Raw genomic sequence first — 17,748 nt, 5'->3', positions numbered from 1 at the left:
ATGAAAGCTGCTGTGTAATTACCAAGAACAGCTATGATAAAAAAAAAAAAAAAAAAAAAACCTAAATACAACAGCAAATCAGCTGGAACAAGTTCTCCAGGGAGTTTACTTCTCTGGAAAAATTTAAGAAAGGGGTAGCTGCTCTCCTCTGGCGACTTTTGGGTACCCTTCTAGCTGGAAGTTTAGGGAAGGCTAGCTGATCTGGAAAGTCTCCTCCTGGCTACTGATTTGGGATCTTTCTCTGTTTACTTTTCCCCCATGGTCTAAGCAGTTTCCATCTGAAATTCCTCTTTCAAGTTTTTCAGATCTTAACTCAGAAACGGTTTTATCCGTGAAAAGAATCTCAAGCAAGGCAATTACCTATGACAGAGAAAGAGAGAGAGAGTGTTTGAGAGAGACAGAGACAGAGACAAAGAGAGAAAAGGGAGGCTATAATGTAGAGGATATGTGCATTTTATCGAGGATAAGTAGTGGGGAATTCTTTGATAGTTTATAAAAAGAGGACCGAAGTAATCGATCATTAATGTCAGGCTTTGCTGAAATTCATTTGACAAAGTATGTAGGGTAAATTAGATGGGAGCAGAAGCTCACAAAGCAGGGACATCACTATTACAACCGCTCAAGAGAAAGTCAACCTAGCTGAGTCAGGCTACTGGCAGTTCGGTTGAAATGAAGAGATATATATTTTTTATATTGGAGTATAGTCGATTAACAATGTTGTGTTAGGTTCAGGTGTACAACAGAGTGATTCAGTTATACATATACATGTATCTATTCTTTTTCAAATTCTTTTCCCAATTAGGTTGTTACAGAATACTGAGCAGAGTTCCCTGTGCTATACAGTAGGTTCTTGTTGATTATCTGTTTTAAATATAGCAGTGTGTACATGTTACAGCTCTAGAATCCGTAGGATTTGGTACAACGTTGACTATAGCAGGAAACTGAGAGAAGAGTCAAGATTACCATACAATTTGGAGAGTTGGATATCATAAGGTTTGGGGACTTCCTTAACAGAAAGAGATGGCAGCCAAGAATGAGTGGGTTGAATTTATGAATGAGATCTAGACCAATGCCATTGTAGGAAGCCCAGTGGTTTTATATTTTTGTTAAACTTGCTTGTGCAGTAAATATTCTGACTGTTTATAAACGGTGCACCTATGGTACCTGAAAAGGCTTCTAAACAATAAAAGAAACTGCCAAAATTCCAAAGATGGATGTTCAAGTGAGTGCTTTGTAAGCTTAATAATTATGCATAATAATATTGTCATTTATCGATTGATTACTATGGGAACCACATACATATTTTCCATATGCAACTCAGATGTCAGCTGGTGGCTTTTCAGTTCTGGTAAAGATCTGGTAAAATTGTTGCAAACCCCTTCAATCCAAAGGCCTGTGGAAATCCAAAACCTTTGTCTCTGTGAATCCCCAGGGCTTTACATCTTCCCGAATTTCCCTGCCTCTGGATCACTACCAAACACCACTGCTGTACCACCAGATGTGAAATTGCCCATTCACTTACCGCTTGTATAAAATGCTAAGCCATCATAGGGTTAGCAAAGTTCACTGAAGTTGGAAAGTCGTGGGAAAGAGGCATAACTTCTTCCAGTCTTCTCCAGCCTCTCCCTACTGGATCATGTTGGGAGCATCAGTTTTTTTTGTTGCTGTTTGTTTTTATACATTTATTTATTTTTTATTTATCTATTTTTGGCTGCGTTTGGTCTTCTTTGCTGGGCTTGGGCTTTCTCTAGTTGCGGCGAGCGGGGGCTACTCTTCGCTGTGGTGAGCGGGCTTCTCATTGTGGTGGCTTCTCTTGTCGCGGAGCACAGGCTCTAGGCATGCAGGCTTCAGTAGTTGTGGCTTGAGGGTTCTAGAGCGAAGGCTCAGTAGTTGTGGCACACGGGCTTAGTTGCTCCGCGACATGTGGGATCTTCCCGGGCCAGGGCTTGAACCCGTGTCCCCTGCATTGGTAGATGGATTCTTAACCACTGCACCACCAGGGAAGTCCTGGGAGCATCAGTTTTTGTCTCCCCTCACGGTGCAGAGACATTCATCTTTAAAGGCAACAGCAGCACAAAGTGCCCTTCGTTGGTTGAAGAGACTAGCTCTAGGAGGTGATTTTGTTTACGGGTTGCAGCCATTTCTTTTCCAAATTATGCTTAAATGACTTCATTTAACCCTCACAACATTCCCACTTTACAGATGAGGCAACTGAGGCTTCAAGAGGTTGAATATCAGCCCAAGTATACAAACGTATGAAGTGGTAAAAAGAGAACTTCAGTCCAGGTCTGGCTGATTCTTAAATTAAAATTAACTTGGCCTTTCAAAGATGGAATAATTATTATCTACCCCCATTTACATTGCCCCTTCAAAACTGCTTAGTTTTTCCATTACATTTTTGTTTAAAAAAAAAAATGTCAGTACACCTCTGAAGACCATATATGGGGAATTACAGAGTAAAAATCCCAGTATTTATGTATCATTTCAGAGAGAATGAGTTGGGATGACTAAAATATCTAAACCATGGAAATGTGATGCTATTGCTTCTAAGTGATACAATTTGGATGGGGACATGGGCTACTCGCTTATCAAACCTGCAGATTACACAAAGGATTGGCTATACTGAGGATGACGACGATGAGAGGAGGATGGTGATAGCATTTAATTAGCACCACTGTAAATGCTTTGCATATATTTTTTTTAATCCTGAAGATTAAACAAACCTATGCCTTAGGTCTATTCTTATCCCAGTTTTACACACGAGATTCAAGAGGACAAAGAAGCTAGCCCAAGGTCACTCATCTCAGAACAGCTGAAGCCAAAAGTCTCACCCCAATTGTGAGACCTACACTCTTAACAACCAGGCTGTCCTGCTTGGAGAATTGTGATATTTCCAATAGATGTCCCCACTAGAATGGAAGTAACTGCCACGAAGAACAGGGAATTTATTCCTCTTATTCGCACCATGACCTTTAGTGTTTAGAACATAGTAGAAACTGGAACATAGTAGAAACTCAATTAATAATTGCTAAATGATAAATTAATTGAAACAAAGTGTCTCAATCAGTAGAGGGTATAAAAGCATTTAAAAAGGGTAATGCATTGATATTTAAAATACTTAACTAGAAGAAAGATAGGATAGGGAAAAGCCTGACTTGACAACCTGGGTTGGTTTTCTTAAAAACAATCTGTATTTGTAGTCAGCTGGAACCAGCACTGCATTGTGACAGCTGAAAGACCATTGTGATTTTTAAAAAGCCTTAAAAAGATACATCACATCACATATCAATATCATATTTGTTATATTGTGTACAGTTCTAATAAGGTACATTGAGTACGTTTTTAATAAGGAAAATGGAAATTTTTTCAGAAAGAAATGGACATTTTCAACATGCTAAAGAGAAGACATATAGCAACTCTCTGCCGTTATCGGAGGTGCTGCCATGACAGCACCTTGCTCTTTTTCTCTGAAAGACTTTGACAGATTCTCAGCTCAGCCTAAGGAGAAAAAAATCAGTCTAACACAACTGTCCAACAACTTTCCACAACAGCGTGCATTTGAAAAACTAAGGTCCATTTCATTATAAATTTCCAAATTAATAAGAATACTTACATAAAAAAAAAACGATTGAAAGGATTTCTACATTATGTAGAGAACTGGACCAAATCAGTGGCCTCAAGTCTGGCTGTGTGTCAGAATCAACCAGAAAACTGTGAAACATTATCGATTTTTAAGGCTTCATCCCACTGAATCATAATCTCTAGGAATTAGGACCTAAGAATCTATCTCAAGAATCTTAATTTTTTAATCCCCTCAGATGACCTTGATGACTTGCCAGACTTGGAAATCCCTGAACGAGATGACCTCAAAGTTCTCTTCTAACTCTCTGACTTAATGATTCTTAAGAATATTGCAGAACATTTTCTTTCATAAATAAATAATGATTTGTTATCTGCAAAATGAACTTAGCCTAAATGTACACGGGTGGCTCTAAGGTGCCAGCAGACCAGCTGATTTCTTAAATTGGTTAAAACGCTTCTTGTAATCTAGTTAATAAAAAATTTTTATATGTATCCTGGGAAGGAAAACTTTATCTGGCCTGTTTCCCAATTATTGAAGTTCCAAATCACTGAGATATAAATAAATGAGACTTTACCATACTTATAACACCAGTACGATGAAAAATTTGTTTACACCAGGAGGTTTTAGGTTATCCTTCAATCATTCATCCCTGGAACCAAAGTACCTATGCGCGCGAGCGCACACGCATACACACTCACACACATGCACAAATGTGACACATGGTAAATGTTGGGCAATTATTGAGCTGGAACAAAGGAGACCTTCAAATTCCATCGCCTTTTTAACCTTATATTTTTCTTTGCAAGAATCTAGGGACCCAAAGGCATCTAAATAATATTATTAATCACGACATACTCAGCTCTTTAACTTTCTCTAATTACTTAACTCTTAAATATATTACTTTGGTCTAAGTGGTGCTAAGATGAGGAGTAAAAAGGAGTATTTGTAAAATATTAACAGACTTAAAGAGAACAGATTAATTCTCGCTAAATTGGCTTCCTGTGTAAAGAGCTTCTAAAAAGTATACTATGTTGCCATATGAAGGAACTCTAATTATTGCAATATTGTAGATTTTGCCTAATCTAAAATTAAACCTGTAAGGCTCCACTGGAATTGTTTAGAAGAGAATAATTGAAACCCCCTTCAGCAAGTTAATTCAGATTCTTCTAATTTTACTTTTCTAGTTCACAAGGTATCTTTTTTCATGGCGTTTTCAAATTGAAGTTCACACACATCAAATAAATGGCATGATAATCAGAGGTTTCAATATCCAATATGCATTCATTATTATCTGTCATTATTGTCATTGTCACGATTATAATTGCACACTGTAAAAAGAATGGAAGCTTTTCCACAGGAATTATTCACGTGTATTAGTTTCTAGGAGTAATTGAATAGTTGACATTGCATTTATATCAAAGTAAAATATGTGCTGGTTTTTCTCATTTGTTTTATTCTTAAGAAATAAGAAATGTAGAGTAATCTCCATTAGGTCTCCTTATTTGGATCCAGAAATGTTCACAGTTTTATGTGATGTCTGATGTATACTTTCTTATAACAAGGCTCAAGATAGCCAATATGATTAAAATGATAATTTTCTAAGAACATACAATTATAAGATAACAGCTAGGTAGTGAAACCCTCTTAATTAACTTGTATTTATATATATGAACTCAGCAAGTATCTCTATGAAAAATACTACTTTTCTTTTTTAACTAAGCAGGTTTGGCATAATGAAATAAAGCCCACATTGTATTGTCAATACTAAAGATAAATTAATAATAATTTACCTTAGAGTTTACATAGAACTTTTCACCTCATTGTTTTACATCATTCTCACGACAATCCTTTGAAGATGCAGATCAGATATTACTCCTCTATTTAAAGGTGAGAAAACATAGGCTCCAAGAAGCCAAGTAAATTATACAAAGTCACTCTGCTGAATAGCAAAATCAGCCCTAGAATCCAGGTCACCTGGGTCTTAACCAGAATTTACAGTAAAATTAAAATTTTTTAAATAAATTTGAATTTTAAAAAGATCATGGACCTGGTAGAGTTAGAAGGGCTAGGTCTGAACACTGTTTCTGCCACTTTATTTGACTCTAAGAACTTTCTCACTTTCCTATAAAATGGAACTATACCTATGACGTAGGGCTGTTTTGAGAGTCAGTGGAGAAAATGGTGAGAAAACCACTTAACTGTGTTTTGTTATTTTATGTGTTCTTTCTTCTGTACTATGCTACTTCTCACATGCTTTATCCTGTTTTTGCTTTCTGTGTGCTTCACCTTCACAAGGTAGAGTTTTAAGCTTTATTTAGAATTAAATAATATTAATAGCGGGTTGGAACATTGAGTAACACTAAACCCTAGAAACAAAATACTGCAAGGAAGAAAGCCATAAATTGAATGAATGATGATATGAATATAATAGTGCAAAAGCTTTAGAATGTGTCTTCACTCACTAAGAAGGCCAAATGTAATGAACTACTAGGAGAACTGTGCCTTTACAGAAAACACACAGCCAATGAGGGGAGCTGGGGTTTCCTTTACTTCCATGTAATTCTTCAGGAGGGCTGGGTGGTTTAGAGACTTGTCCTAGTTGATGTGAAGTCTCTCAGAGCTGCTATGCCAGCTAGCCTTTAAACAGTGTCTTTGCTGGCAGGGTGGAAGTTGTTACCATTTGCCATTTGATCAGTGGTTTATTTATCGGTAATCTCAGTCCAGTTCTTAGGGGACAGATGGCAATGACTGGGTCTTTGGGCACAAAGACTCTCAATCTGCTCCCCATCTGCAGAGATGGTCCAACTAAGGAGGTGGTGAAAATCACCCATGGGATTGGTCCAGGGAAACTAGCCTTATCAATGAATGAAACGCCCTTACAAACATATTTGAGCCGTGAGTTTATCTCCCTTTGTCACTCATGAAACACATTTTAAAAGCAGTACATTTATTTAAATATTAAAACAAAGATTTAATTACATTGCTTTGGTCATACCACCATTCCAATGAGTCCTTGCCTCTATGTCTAACCGGTAGATACGGTCCATCTTTACCCACCTTCAGTCTAGAGCACATACATGTGTCAAATCACGACAGCCAATCGTGACTTCCCATTGAACAGGTCTGTCTACACGTGGAAACTGACAGCCATCTAAAAATATAGAGGCTTTCATCTTAACTTATACTCACAGAGTGGTTGATTATTTGAGCTAAACCTACAGGAAAAAATTGTCTTATATTAGTCCTGTAACCAGGCATTTAGGAGGTTATATGGCGCATGAATTATGTATTGTTTGCGAATAAAAGAGAGGTACTTACTGCACTGAATTTTCTTAACCCCTGTGAACAAACCACCCCAATCGTTGACATCCTCAAAATATGGAGCTCTTTGCCATTGTATTGTTTTTGTTTCCCAACTACTGATCTATAAGGCATATGGGTACAGTTCCAAAGTACTTCAGCTTCAAAGAAGTCGAGTTTTTTTGTTCGTGGCAAAATTAATATTGCAAGCTGATATCACATTGAACATTATTCTACAAGTACAGCTCCCTCTATGCATGAGTCCCTGATAGGAGGTTTTCCAGAAGGTATTTTTTTCTGCTGAGGCATATACGAGGCATTCTATAGCACCAGAGTTTCATTAAAGGAATTCTCTTGTTCCCTTCCTTCCCATGAAAATGTCATTAACTGTATTCAGTTAACTCTCCGAGTGTTAGGTTCTTAACCAACGAACAGTGCTTCTCCACTAGGGCGTACTTCGCCAAGCGTCCTTGAATCAGAACGACCAGGCTGAATATGTAATAATAGATTCTGAGCCACGCTGTGGGTGGTGAGCATATTTAAGAGGAATCCTTTTACATTTACTGACTTCTTCCTTCAATCATGGTTGTTTCGTTTCTTCCACCACCACCTTCAGCCTTTCAGGTGAACGAAAGTTTCAATTATATGTAAAGCAACCGTTAAATCAGCAGGACCCTTGTGGGGGGCTGGGTCTCCCCTCCTCCGTCCAATCGCAAGTGAGCTCAATCCATTACTGTTCCCGAGGGTCATACATCCATCAGGTCGAGTGTGCCGGCCAGGGTGCGTCTTACAGCTTTTACTGCATATGAGACATTGCAGGCCTGTTCTCAGGAACTGCCGGGCAGACTGGGAATCACAGTCACGCTTAATAGCAGCGAATTGCTAGCTCTTGATGGGTGGGTAGTCACTCCTTTCAGTGGTTGCCCCCTGGGGGGAGAAGGTAGAAAAACAGAGGGAAGGAATTAGAGTGACTTTGCACAGCTGAGCAAGTTCATGCCGCTGGATCAGTGGCAAGCGTTGGCAGGACTCCACTCTGGGGAGGCTCAAAACAACCTCACAGTCTCATTTTTACCGATTGGTGCTGCTGTGTCGCCCCTGGTGCCCTGGGATGGGGGGAGGGAGGGGAGGGGCTGGGAAGAGGATGAAGGTGGAAGTCTCAGCTAAATTCAACAAAAAGTCCTGTTCGTGCTGGTGAACCCACCCCAGTTAGCCCTGTGCTAATTGTACCAAACTGGTACTTGAAGTTCGCTGGGTGATTAAAGAGTTGGCTCACAAAGTCTCTGCATAACCTTAATTTTTTCAAGGTTCTTTGAGTGGAGAATGGTTTATAATAATGATTTTGACTAATACGATTTTTGACATGCAACTTTAATGCTTAACCTTAGTACAACTCCAGAGCATTTCATGTGTACTCAGCTGTAAAGAGTGATGATTTAAAGGGATAATATAAGAAAAAGGTCGTTCTAGAATGAACCTCTAACAAATTGCATAAAAGGAGCTTATTATTCCTTGAGTATGGGGATATGCCGTGCTTCTGATCATTTTTCTGCTTGGTTCAAAAAAATTGTTGAGACATGAATGGGAGAAGAAACAGGAAAAAAATGAAATAGAAATCTGCAAGCAGGGTACATTCTTTTGATGGTTATGATTTTGTTGCCACTAAAGAGGCTCTACAATAATGTGGTTATTCATCTCCTCTTTTGTTTTGGGTGAAGAATTCGCTCTAACAAGAAAATGCTGTTGTTGGTTGGTGGATTGCCTCCTGGGCCGGACCGGCTCCCCAGCAATTTGGTTCAGTACTATGATGATGAAAAGAAGACGTGGAAAATCCTCACAAGTGAGTGCCTTTCTTTATTTACTTACCCACCTACTTATTTCAGGTTAGAGCTATCTTGATGAATTTGAAAACATGGTTAATCAAATTAGACATTTTATTGATCTGTTACCCGTTGGAGGTGTGTTTATGTATCACAGGGGATTTAAAGTCAAAGACTAAATTAACATTGCAGAGTGGCCGATTTGGTAGTGGAAGAGGCCTAAATTAAAAGTGGCCTAAAATCAGTGCACTTGAGTTGGTGTTTCTGTGTGTGTTGCCACAGAGGGGGAGGGAAGACCGAGATCTTCCAAAAGAAATTCTTCCATTATGGTTTTGCTCTTGGAAAAGGGAAAGCTTGGTTAATAGCCCTAGTAAATTTTCTCATGTCAAAATGATTGTTTAGTTCATTGTCTCTGTAACCAATGTTCATTGTCCCTGGAACTAATGTTCATTTTGCTTTTTAGGCATCTTTCCTCATTAACCTTTAATCTGTGGCCCCGGGTCTTTAGAGAACCATCCCCTTCCATTGCTCCACTGTTCAGATGGACAGATATACCCAGGACCTCTCCCTGCTGCATTAAATTGTACTTGAAACTTCCACCCAAGATTCTTCTCCTCCCCTCCTTAAAGGGTGATTGTGTTTTAGAGCAAACTCTTGCCTTGGGCACTGAGATTTGGAACTTATTGTTACATCGGTTATGATTCCCAATCTGACTCAGTCATGGAATCAAAAATCATCGTTTCTTGAGTGCAGGGGACTGTGTGCACCGGTCCCCTTGTGGACACCGTGGCTGCACTGGTCAATAAAACTAAATTTTAACTGTCAAAATTGCCCAGAGCTATATAGATAAAATAATAAGTGAGCAATTTTGATCCATAAATCAAAGCCATACATTTAAAACTGACAAAAGTGAAAGTTAGATTTTCTTATTGCATGTGTCTTTTAAGCAGTTATATATTTTAGCAGATTTTTTAAAAAGTCATTTCCTCTCCTCTTACTGAAAGCCCTTTAAAATAACACAAACAGGACAACAGTTTGCCCATAAATTCAGGAAAGGAGCAAAGACATGTGAGGTGGTGCTTGAAATAATACATTTTGGAGCTGGCTTACCCCAGCAAAACCTGCAGTAGCGTCGTCCAGGAACTGCAATGAGAAAACTCCCCGGACACCTATACACTCTGGTTGTAGTAACAAAGTGATGGAGAGTAGAAGCCTGATTAGGGAGGAAGAAAAATAAGTTAGAGATGCCTTCAAATGATTTTCATTCTCTTTTTGACAAAAATACCGTTCATAGTGGTTTAAACATCTGAATGAGTTGAGCAAGCTGTATTTTCAAGATTCGTCAGAAACTCAAGCTAAAGTAAAACCAAAGAATCAATTTTCTGACACTTGATCAATAGAGAAAACCTACACAGAAGTAGACATGGATACGGGGAGGAGGAGAGAGGAAAGAGGAAGAACAAGAGATTCTTGATGGGAGATGACAGAGGAACAGAGGCCAAGGGGCAGGGAGATATTACACCCAAGCGATAAATGATATTCACTCACAAATCCATCTCTTCTCCCAAATACATCAGGCAAGGTCCAATTTTCTAGTGGTTTGAAGCCCTACGTTAAAGGCAAAAAGATTAATTAAAGCATTATGAACAATACCTAAGAAAAGTCTTAGGCTCAATTCAAGCCTTGTTCAGAGACAGGGTGATCATCTAATTTATTGTTCAACCTAGGAGACTTTAGAGCATGAAATGGGGATCTGTTAATTATGCTGGGGCAACGGGTATAGACTGGAACATAGGGTCACCCTACTTCAATTTTTCATATTGCCTGATGTAACTCTTTCCTTAGCAAGATGTAGTAAGAAAGCATGAAGTTGAGTCGGTCAGACCTGGGTTCGACCCCACATCTGTGACCTTGAGCAAGTCATATACATGTCCTGAGTCATGGTTTCTTCATTCTACAGCATCCTTTGAGTATTTTTAAAATAAAATTGTGTTTGTAAATCATCTAGCACATAGCAGGAACTCAGTGAATTGCAGATACTATTGCTATTGTTGTAACACTATTACCAATATTAGCGTAAGAACTGTATGTACCTTTATACCTTGGAGGCCTCAGTCAACTCAAGCTCTCCAGGAAGAGGGGAGACAAATTACATTTTAACAGACACAACACAAAGACCCACTGCTTCAGTAGGGAGACCACTTTCTCTAGTTTTTATATGTTGAATGTAGTCATCTGCAGACTAAGAAGTAAAGATAGATGGGTTTCTGTTGACTCCATTCATCAGATTTGAAATGGAAGGAAATAAAGACATTAATGTATAGAAAAGTTCAAATAATGGGAACATTTGCAAAGATCTTGAATCGTTTTTCTGTACTCAGGCAGCTCACAGCTTTGAAATAAATGTCTACTCTACTTGTACTCTTCATTTCACTTGGCTCGTACTTTAAAAAATAGAGTTTATTACTTGCTGGGCTGTGACTACATGGTCCCGAGTGAAAGCATATTTTTTAGGTTTATTGGAGAAATATAGACAGTTTATTTGGATGATTTCTGCTGCTGGTTTGTATTTTTTAATTAAGCCATCTTATTTGGCTAAACTGAATAAATAAGTCCGGTAACTGATCAATTTCCACACTCTTTAGCCCATCTAATAATAAATGAAGAAATGTTTCTTATTGGAATAAGAAAGTATCCAAATTCTCTCCAAATCCAATGAAACATTAGGGATTGCAGAGCTTTCCACGGTCATTTTTTTTTTTTTGACCCCAAAGAACTGCCAAGCTAATTGGCAGGGAGTTGAGGATGACAATTAATGCTAGCAGACAGTTTCTGGTGTGGCGTCTGCTCATTTACTGAATGACTCTCTCCATAAAAACTAACAAATAAGCTAACCAGCAAAAACCGAAAACCTGAGATGAGCTAGAGCCTCTGAATCTTAGAATCCTTTACCCACTTGGCTTGAGCAAATATTTTCCAGCCTGTCTCACAGACGTGCTGCTTTTAGAAGGGTGCCATCCACGGGCAGGAGCACAGCTGCCCACTTATGGGTGTCACACCACTTACACATGTAATAAAACCAAGAAGAATTAAAAGGAAAGTCAGTCATAATTTTCTTTAGCTCTTATTCTGTTATGTTATTTATGTCTTAGAAACACTATATAAGGGGTCCACAAATAACAAGAAATTGAATGGAGTGGAGGTGAGTGGAAGTGAAAAAATGATTCTACCTAACATAAAGAAAACAGAATTCAACAGTCAGCTAACCAGTGGCTTGGTCTACCCAGACAGCAAAGGGGATGATTATTTTCACTGAAAAGACTTAGTAACATACTAACACAACCTTCATTTTTATCCTCCTCTTTGGAAAAAAAATCACTTATTTAACATTATAGAATTAATATTAAGAATAGTAACAGATTCCCCAGCCTCTATCAGCAAAGTACTGAGAAATACCCTGTAAAAATGACGGTAGGTCCTTTTGTAAATGTGAACTGTTAAGTGTTGGCGTTGTTCTCTTGACTGTTAATAATGAAAGGGAAGTTGAAATGCACTTTTGTTCATTTTTATTTTACAGTACTGCTTTTCTTGCATTTCTCACTCCTGCACGCAGTCTTCCATTTCATTCTTAACCTATTAGGAAGCAGTACAGGAGACATGAATACTAAAATGGCCAATGCAAAAAGCATGCCTCTTGCACTTTGCAGGTCCTAAATCCTTCGTTTAAAGATCAAACAAAACAGTTCCCATGGCTACTATGTACTTTCATAGCATATGACTGACACATCAAAGTTTTTATGAAGTCCTCATGTGGAAGCAGCTTACCTTCCTTCCCAGGAGACAGTACAGAGGGGCTGTCTATTCTATTTGGGTTCCCCACTGACCACGTGTTTCCCGGAAATTGACTTCCTTTTACCTACATTTCAGATAAGAGAGTCTACTTATTAGATGCTTCTTATTGTTTTCTGTGAGCAATACCAGGAAAAGGGATTTCAAAATATAGATTTATCTCTCCATGTGCTGCTGAGGAGTTCCCTTTAATAAGGTTAGAATAAAAGCTAGAAGAGCTAGGTTAGAAAGGTGTGTTCCTTCTTTTGGCCACTTGCAGTTCCATTCATTAGAGGGAGGGGGAAATGCCTTTTTTCCTCTTCCTTTCAATTTACAATTCTGTTCTTTGCTTGGTAGTGCAAGGATTTGGGGACTTGGATTTCTTCATTCGTAGAAAATAAAAGAAACCATTGTGCAGAGGTTTCCTGGGTTGTCTTCTCTGGTTCATGGAGGACCGTGAACTTGATCCCATCCACCACACAGGAACGGTCCCGGGGCTGGGCATCATCGATTTCTTTTAGGAGAGTCACAAAGATCAGAGGCTGGTGGACTCTTCATTTTTTAAAAAAAAATATACTTTCCATAAATGTTGAAGAAAGACTACTGAGAAAACACATCTTATCTAAGACATTGAACTTCAGTTCCAAAAGATAAATATAGATTTGATGTTTATCTGATAATTGAGCAATGGAGAATGGTTTAATTGCTGGTTATTCAGGGAATAATAAACCTGCACATTGACAGTTTTTTTTGTTTGTTTGTTTGTTTGGTTTTTTTTTTTTTTTTGCGGTACGCGGGCCTCTCACTGTTGTGGCCTCTCCCGTTGCGGAGCACAGGCTCCGGACGCGCAGGCTCAGTGGCCATGGCTCACGGGCCCAGCCACTGCACGGCATGTGGGATCCCCCCGGACCGGGGCGCTAACCCGTGTCCCCTGCATCGGCAGGCGGACTCTCAACCACTGCGAAGCCCGACATTGACAGTTTTGATCAGACTTTTTTCTTGGTCCTCTGTTTCTTGATTTCAGTTCATTTCCGTTCTTTGAGGTTATATTGAGAGGAAAGGCAAGTTAGTCGAAAACAATCATTTCTTATAATTTGTTTTGAAAGAAATAAAAAGTAAGCTTAATTGAGGGTTTTATACCTGTAGGTTTCCTCTATTCATATGATCTTTATTACCAAGAACCAAAACCCACAAATTGTTTAACTTAATTTAATTTCTAGACAGATAGGTAGGGTCTGTAGACAGTGCACTTCTCGTTGCAGGAGAACCTCAGAAAACAACTATGTGCTTCCAGAATGACTCAAAATGCCTGGGAAGAATTTAGACTTAACTACAGACCTTATTCCTTTATGTAGCAAGCAGTTATTGCATACCCACTCTGTGTTGGGTGGTAAAGTAGAATGTGATCATCTCTCCTTCCAAGAACCAGAGGAAGCAATGACAGTAAGAGTGTGCTGAGGGATAGACAGGGGAAGCTGGGCTGCTATGGGAGCACAAAAAGGGCCCTTCATCTAAACGTGGGAGGTTCGGGAGGCTTTCCTAAAAGTGACCTTCTGTAAAGCTGGAAAAAACGGGTAGGAATTATTGATGCAAAGAGGTGGGTGATAAAGTATTTTAATAAAAGGGTCCAGTACTGGGAGTGGCAAAAGGCAAGAGAGACTTGGTGCCTTCTAGAAACTGAAATGAATTTATGTATCTATAGGAGAGCCTGAGGTTGGGGAGGTATGTGGTGGGGCTGGAGAGTTAACCAAGAGCCCTATTGTAGGGGACCGTTTCAAGGAATTCCTAAGATAGGTTCAAGAATTAAGAATTGAGAGTAGACATACCCCTCTCATTTTTATTTTTAGTGAAAACACAGTGATCTAAAGGTTTTAAAAAATAGCATCACAGTTCTTCTCTCTTAGCTTGGAACTTTGAATTTCAATTCATGGAGTAATTGTTTCCAGGACATTGGACAAAGAAGAAAGAGAGAGAATTGTGTTTGGACTTTTAAAATATGTTAGCATCTAATTTTACCTTCAATGAGCTCAATTCTAATTTGGTATCCATGGCTGCACGTTGCTATATATTTTGAATTATTTGCTTCTGTGTATTCATGCAGCGGTGCATTAGTGGATTTTTCATAGATTTTTTTTTAAAAAATGTGTGGTGGTCACTCCATATACTGTATTTCAAGTAAGTTGGGTGACTAGAAAGACCAGTTGACTGTATTTCTTGTTTATATGTACCTCCCTTGAATACGGCAAATGCTTTTTCTCCAGAGAACAGCATGGGTACCAATAATTCTGAGGCCTTCTTTACACCCCAGCTGTGGTATTTGCTACTGAATCTGGCGTGAAGGAGGTGTGAGTGATACGGGTTGCTTGGATTTGCTCTGTGTCAATCCTAGGCAAATTGCAGGCGAAGTCCAGCAAACCGTTGAATGTGAGCACTGAAAGATTAAATGATCTTCTTACCCAACCCTCTCATTTTACACATTAATTTCATTCATTTAACAAATATAAGTGATACCTTCTATGTAGCAGGCATTATCCGAGATACAGAAGAAACAATGATGAGTCAAAGCAAATAGCATCATGTGTTCACCAAGCTTAGAGTTTAGTGGGGGAGTCAGCATTAGTAAATAATTCCGGATAGCAGTATAGAATAGCAAAATGTGATGGTGCTCTGAAGGAAGGGTATAAAATATATAAAGTCGTGTAATGGAGAGACCAGATCTAGTGTAGGAGTCATGGACGATATCACCAAAGAAGTGACACTTGAGCTGAGATCTGAAGGATGAGACAGAGGTAGCTCAGGTAAAGATACGAGAGACGATTGCTTCAGGTTAGTTAAAAGTAAGTCCTAAGACCCTGTAGGAAGAAGGTGCATGACTGAACTCAAAGAGTGAGGGGGAGAAAGATATGACATATGGCTAAAGACATCAGCAGGAACCAGACCACGGAAGCACTTCTATGGCACATTCACAATTTTGGTTTTTACTTTAAATGACTGAAAGAGCAGAGGTGTCGTACCCAGAGTCCCATGATGATTTAGTGGCAGGACGAGGAATAGAACACTGGTCTCTGTGTTTCTCTCAAACAGTGCTGCCTCACGTACCACACCAGTCTGTCTCACCAACAAGTGCTGTTAGTCAAGACTCCAAGCAGATGAATGGGATTTAATCTGTGCCGACCCACTGCACCCATGAAAATCTAAATGGATCCAATGCACTTGGATTAGTTCCACGTTCAGAGAGTAGAACTAGTACAGGTTAATTGAATAAATATCCTATTCCTAGAGGTCAAGAATATAATATTGGTTTATGAACTAAACTGCAAATTAAGACGTGTAAGTGATGAAATTTGCATGGAACATTACTGACAAGCCATAATTCAATGAAGATTTCTTGACATTTTAAATCTGCCTTGGAAGCAGTGGCAAAAATGAAACTACACACACACACACACACACACACACACACACACACACACACACACAGCAACATCTCTCAGGACAGACAGGTCTAAATGGAAATGTACCCCCAGACATTGTTGACCGTGAGCCTTTGGTCATGCTGCTTCGTCTCTGATCCTTGTCATCTGCACTGTGAATATAATTATACTCACCTCTTAGATTTATTGTGAAAATTAAATAAAGTAATACAATAAAATTCTGGGCTCAGCATCTGTAATATAGTTGTTTCCTTATACATTTTTTAAATTTTATTTATTTAATTTATTTTATTTTTGGTTATGTTGGGTCTTCATTGCTGCATGTGGGCTTTTCTCTAGTTGCGGCGAGCGGGGGCTACTCTTCGTTGCGGTGCGCAGCCTTCTCTCTGCAGCAGCTTCTCTTGTTGCAGAGCACAGGCTCTAGGCATGCGGGCTTCAGTAGTTGTGGCCCGGGCTCTAGAGCGCAGGCTCAGTAGTTGTGGCGCACGGGCTTAATTGGTACACGGCATGTGGGATCTTCCTGGACCAGGGCTCAAACCCGTGTCCCCTGCATTGGCTGGCGGATTCTTAACCACTGTGCCACCAGGGAAGCCCCTTGATACATTTTTATTCTATTTGACTCCATTTTGTATTGTTTTATAACCAAAAAGAAGTGAATCTTGTCTTCTGCTCCTATCATCAAAGGTTTGAGGAAGGAGACACACTTTTTTTTTCTTTTTGTAACAGTTATACATTTTATTTTTTAATCTAATTGCATATATATTTTTAAATTTTATTGAAGTATAGTTGATTTACACTGTTGTGTTAATTTCTGCTGTACAGCAAAGTGACTCAGTTATACATATATTCTTTTTCATATTCTTTTCCATTATGGTTTATTACAGGATATTGAATATAGTTCCCTGTGCTATACAGTAGGACCTTGTTGTTTATCCATCCTATATATAATAGTTCACACCTGCTAATCCCACACTCCCAATCCATCCCTACTCACCCACCTCCTTTTCGGCAACCACAAGTCTGTTCTCTATGTCTGTGAGTCTGTTTCTGTTTCATAAATATGTTCATTTGTATTGTATTTTAGATTTCACATGTAAGTGATATCATATGGTATTTGTCTTTCTCTTTCTGACTTACTTCACTTAGTATGATAATCTCTAGGTCCATCTATGTTGCTGCAAATAGCATTATTTCATTCTTTTTATGGCTGAGCAGTATTCCATTGTATATATATACCACATCTTCTTTATTCATTCATTGATGGACATTTAGGTTGTTTCCCTGTCTTGGCTATTGTAAATAGTGCTGCTATGAACATAGGGGTGCATGTATATTTTTTAATTATAGTTTTGTCTGCGTATATGCCCAGGAGTGGGATTGCTGGATCATATGGCAACTCCATTTTTACTTTTTTAGGAACCTCCATACTGTTTTCCATAGTGGCTGCAACAACCTACATTCCTACCAACAGTGTAGGAGGGTTCCCTTTTCTCCACACCCTCTTCAGTATTTATTATTTGTAGACATTTAATGATGGCCATCCTGACCAGTGTGAGGTGGTACCTCATTGTAGTGCATTTCTCTAATAATTAGCAATATTGAGCATCTTTTCATGTGCCTCTTGGCCATCTGAAGAAGACACACTTTTGACTCAGGATGAAATTTCTATTTCTAGCATGAAGCTATGTGTATCAGTTGGGATGGGCTAGATTATGCTGTGGTAACAAACAACTCCAAAATCTTAAACCAACAAAAAACTTAGTTCTAACTCATGCTACATGCCAGC

General features: G+C 38.9%; 1 protein-coding gene across 1 annotated transcript in view; it reads left to right on the top strand.

Moving 5' to 3' along the window:
• The window catches only part of KLHL14 (kelch like family member 14), a gene marked incomplete at both ends in the record, with an annotated part of 97,403 nt that overhangs the window by 19,088 nt on the left and 60,567 nt on the right, over positions 1–17,748 (top strand). Inside the window, one exon of the mRNA XM_082668441.1 lies at positions 8,599–8,720. Within this exon, the coding sequence (XP_082524567.1) occupies positions 8,599–8,720 (122 nt within the window). The remainder of the gene's footprint in view (positions 1–8,598; positions 8,721–17,748) is intronic.

This window comes from Grampus griseus, assembly GCF_964374135.1.
Source record: "Grampus griseus genome assembly, chromosome: 12".
Lineage (NCBI taxonomy): Eukaryota > Metazoa > Chordata > Mammalia > Artiodactyla > Delphinidae > Grampus > Grampus griseus.
This window is presented reverse-complemented; position numbering and strand designations above follow the sequence as displayed.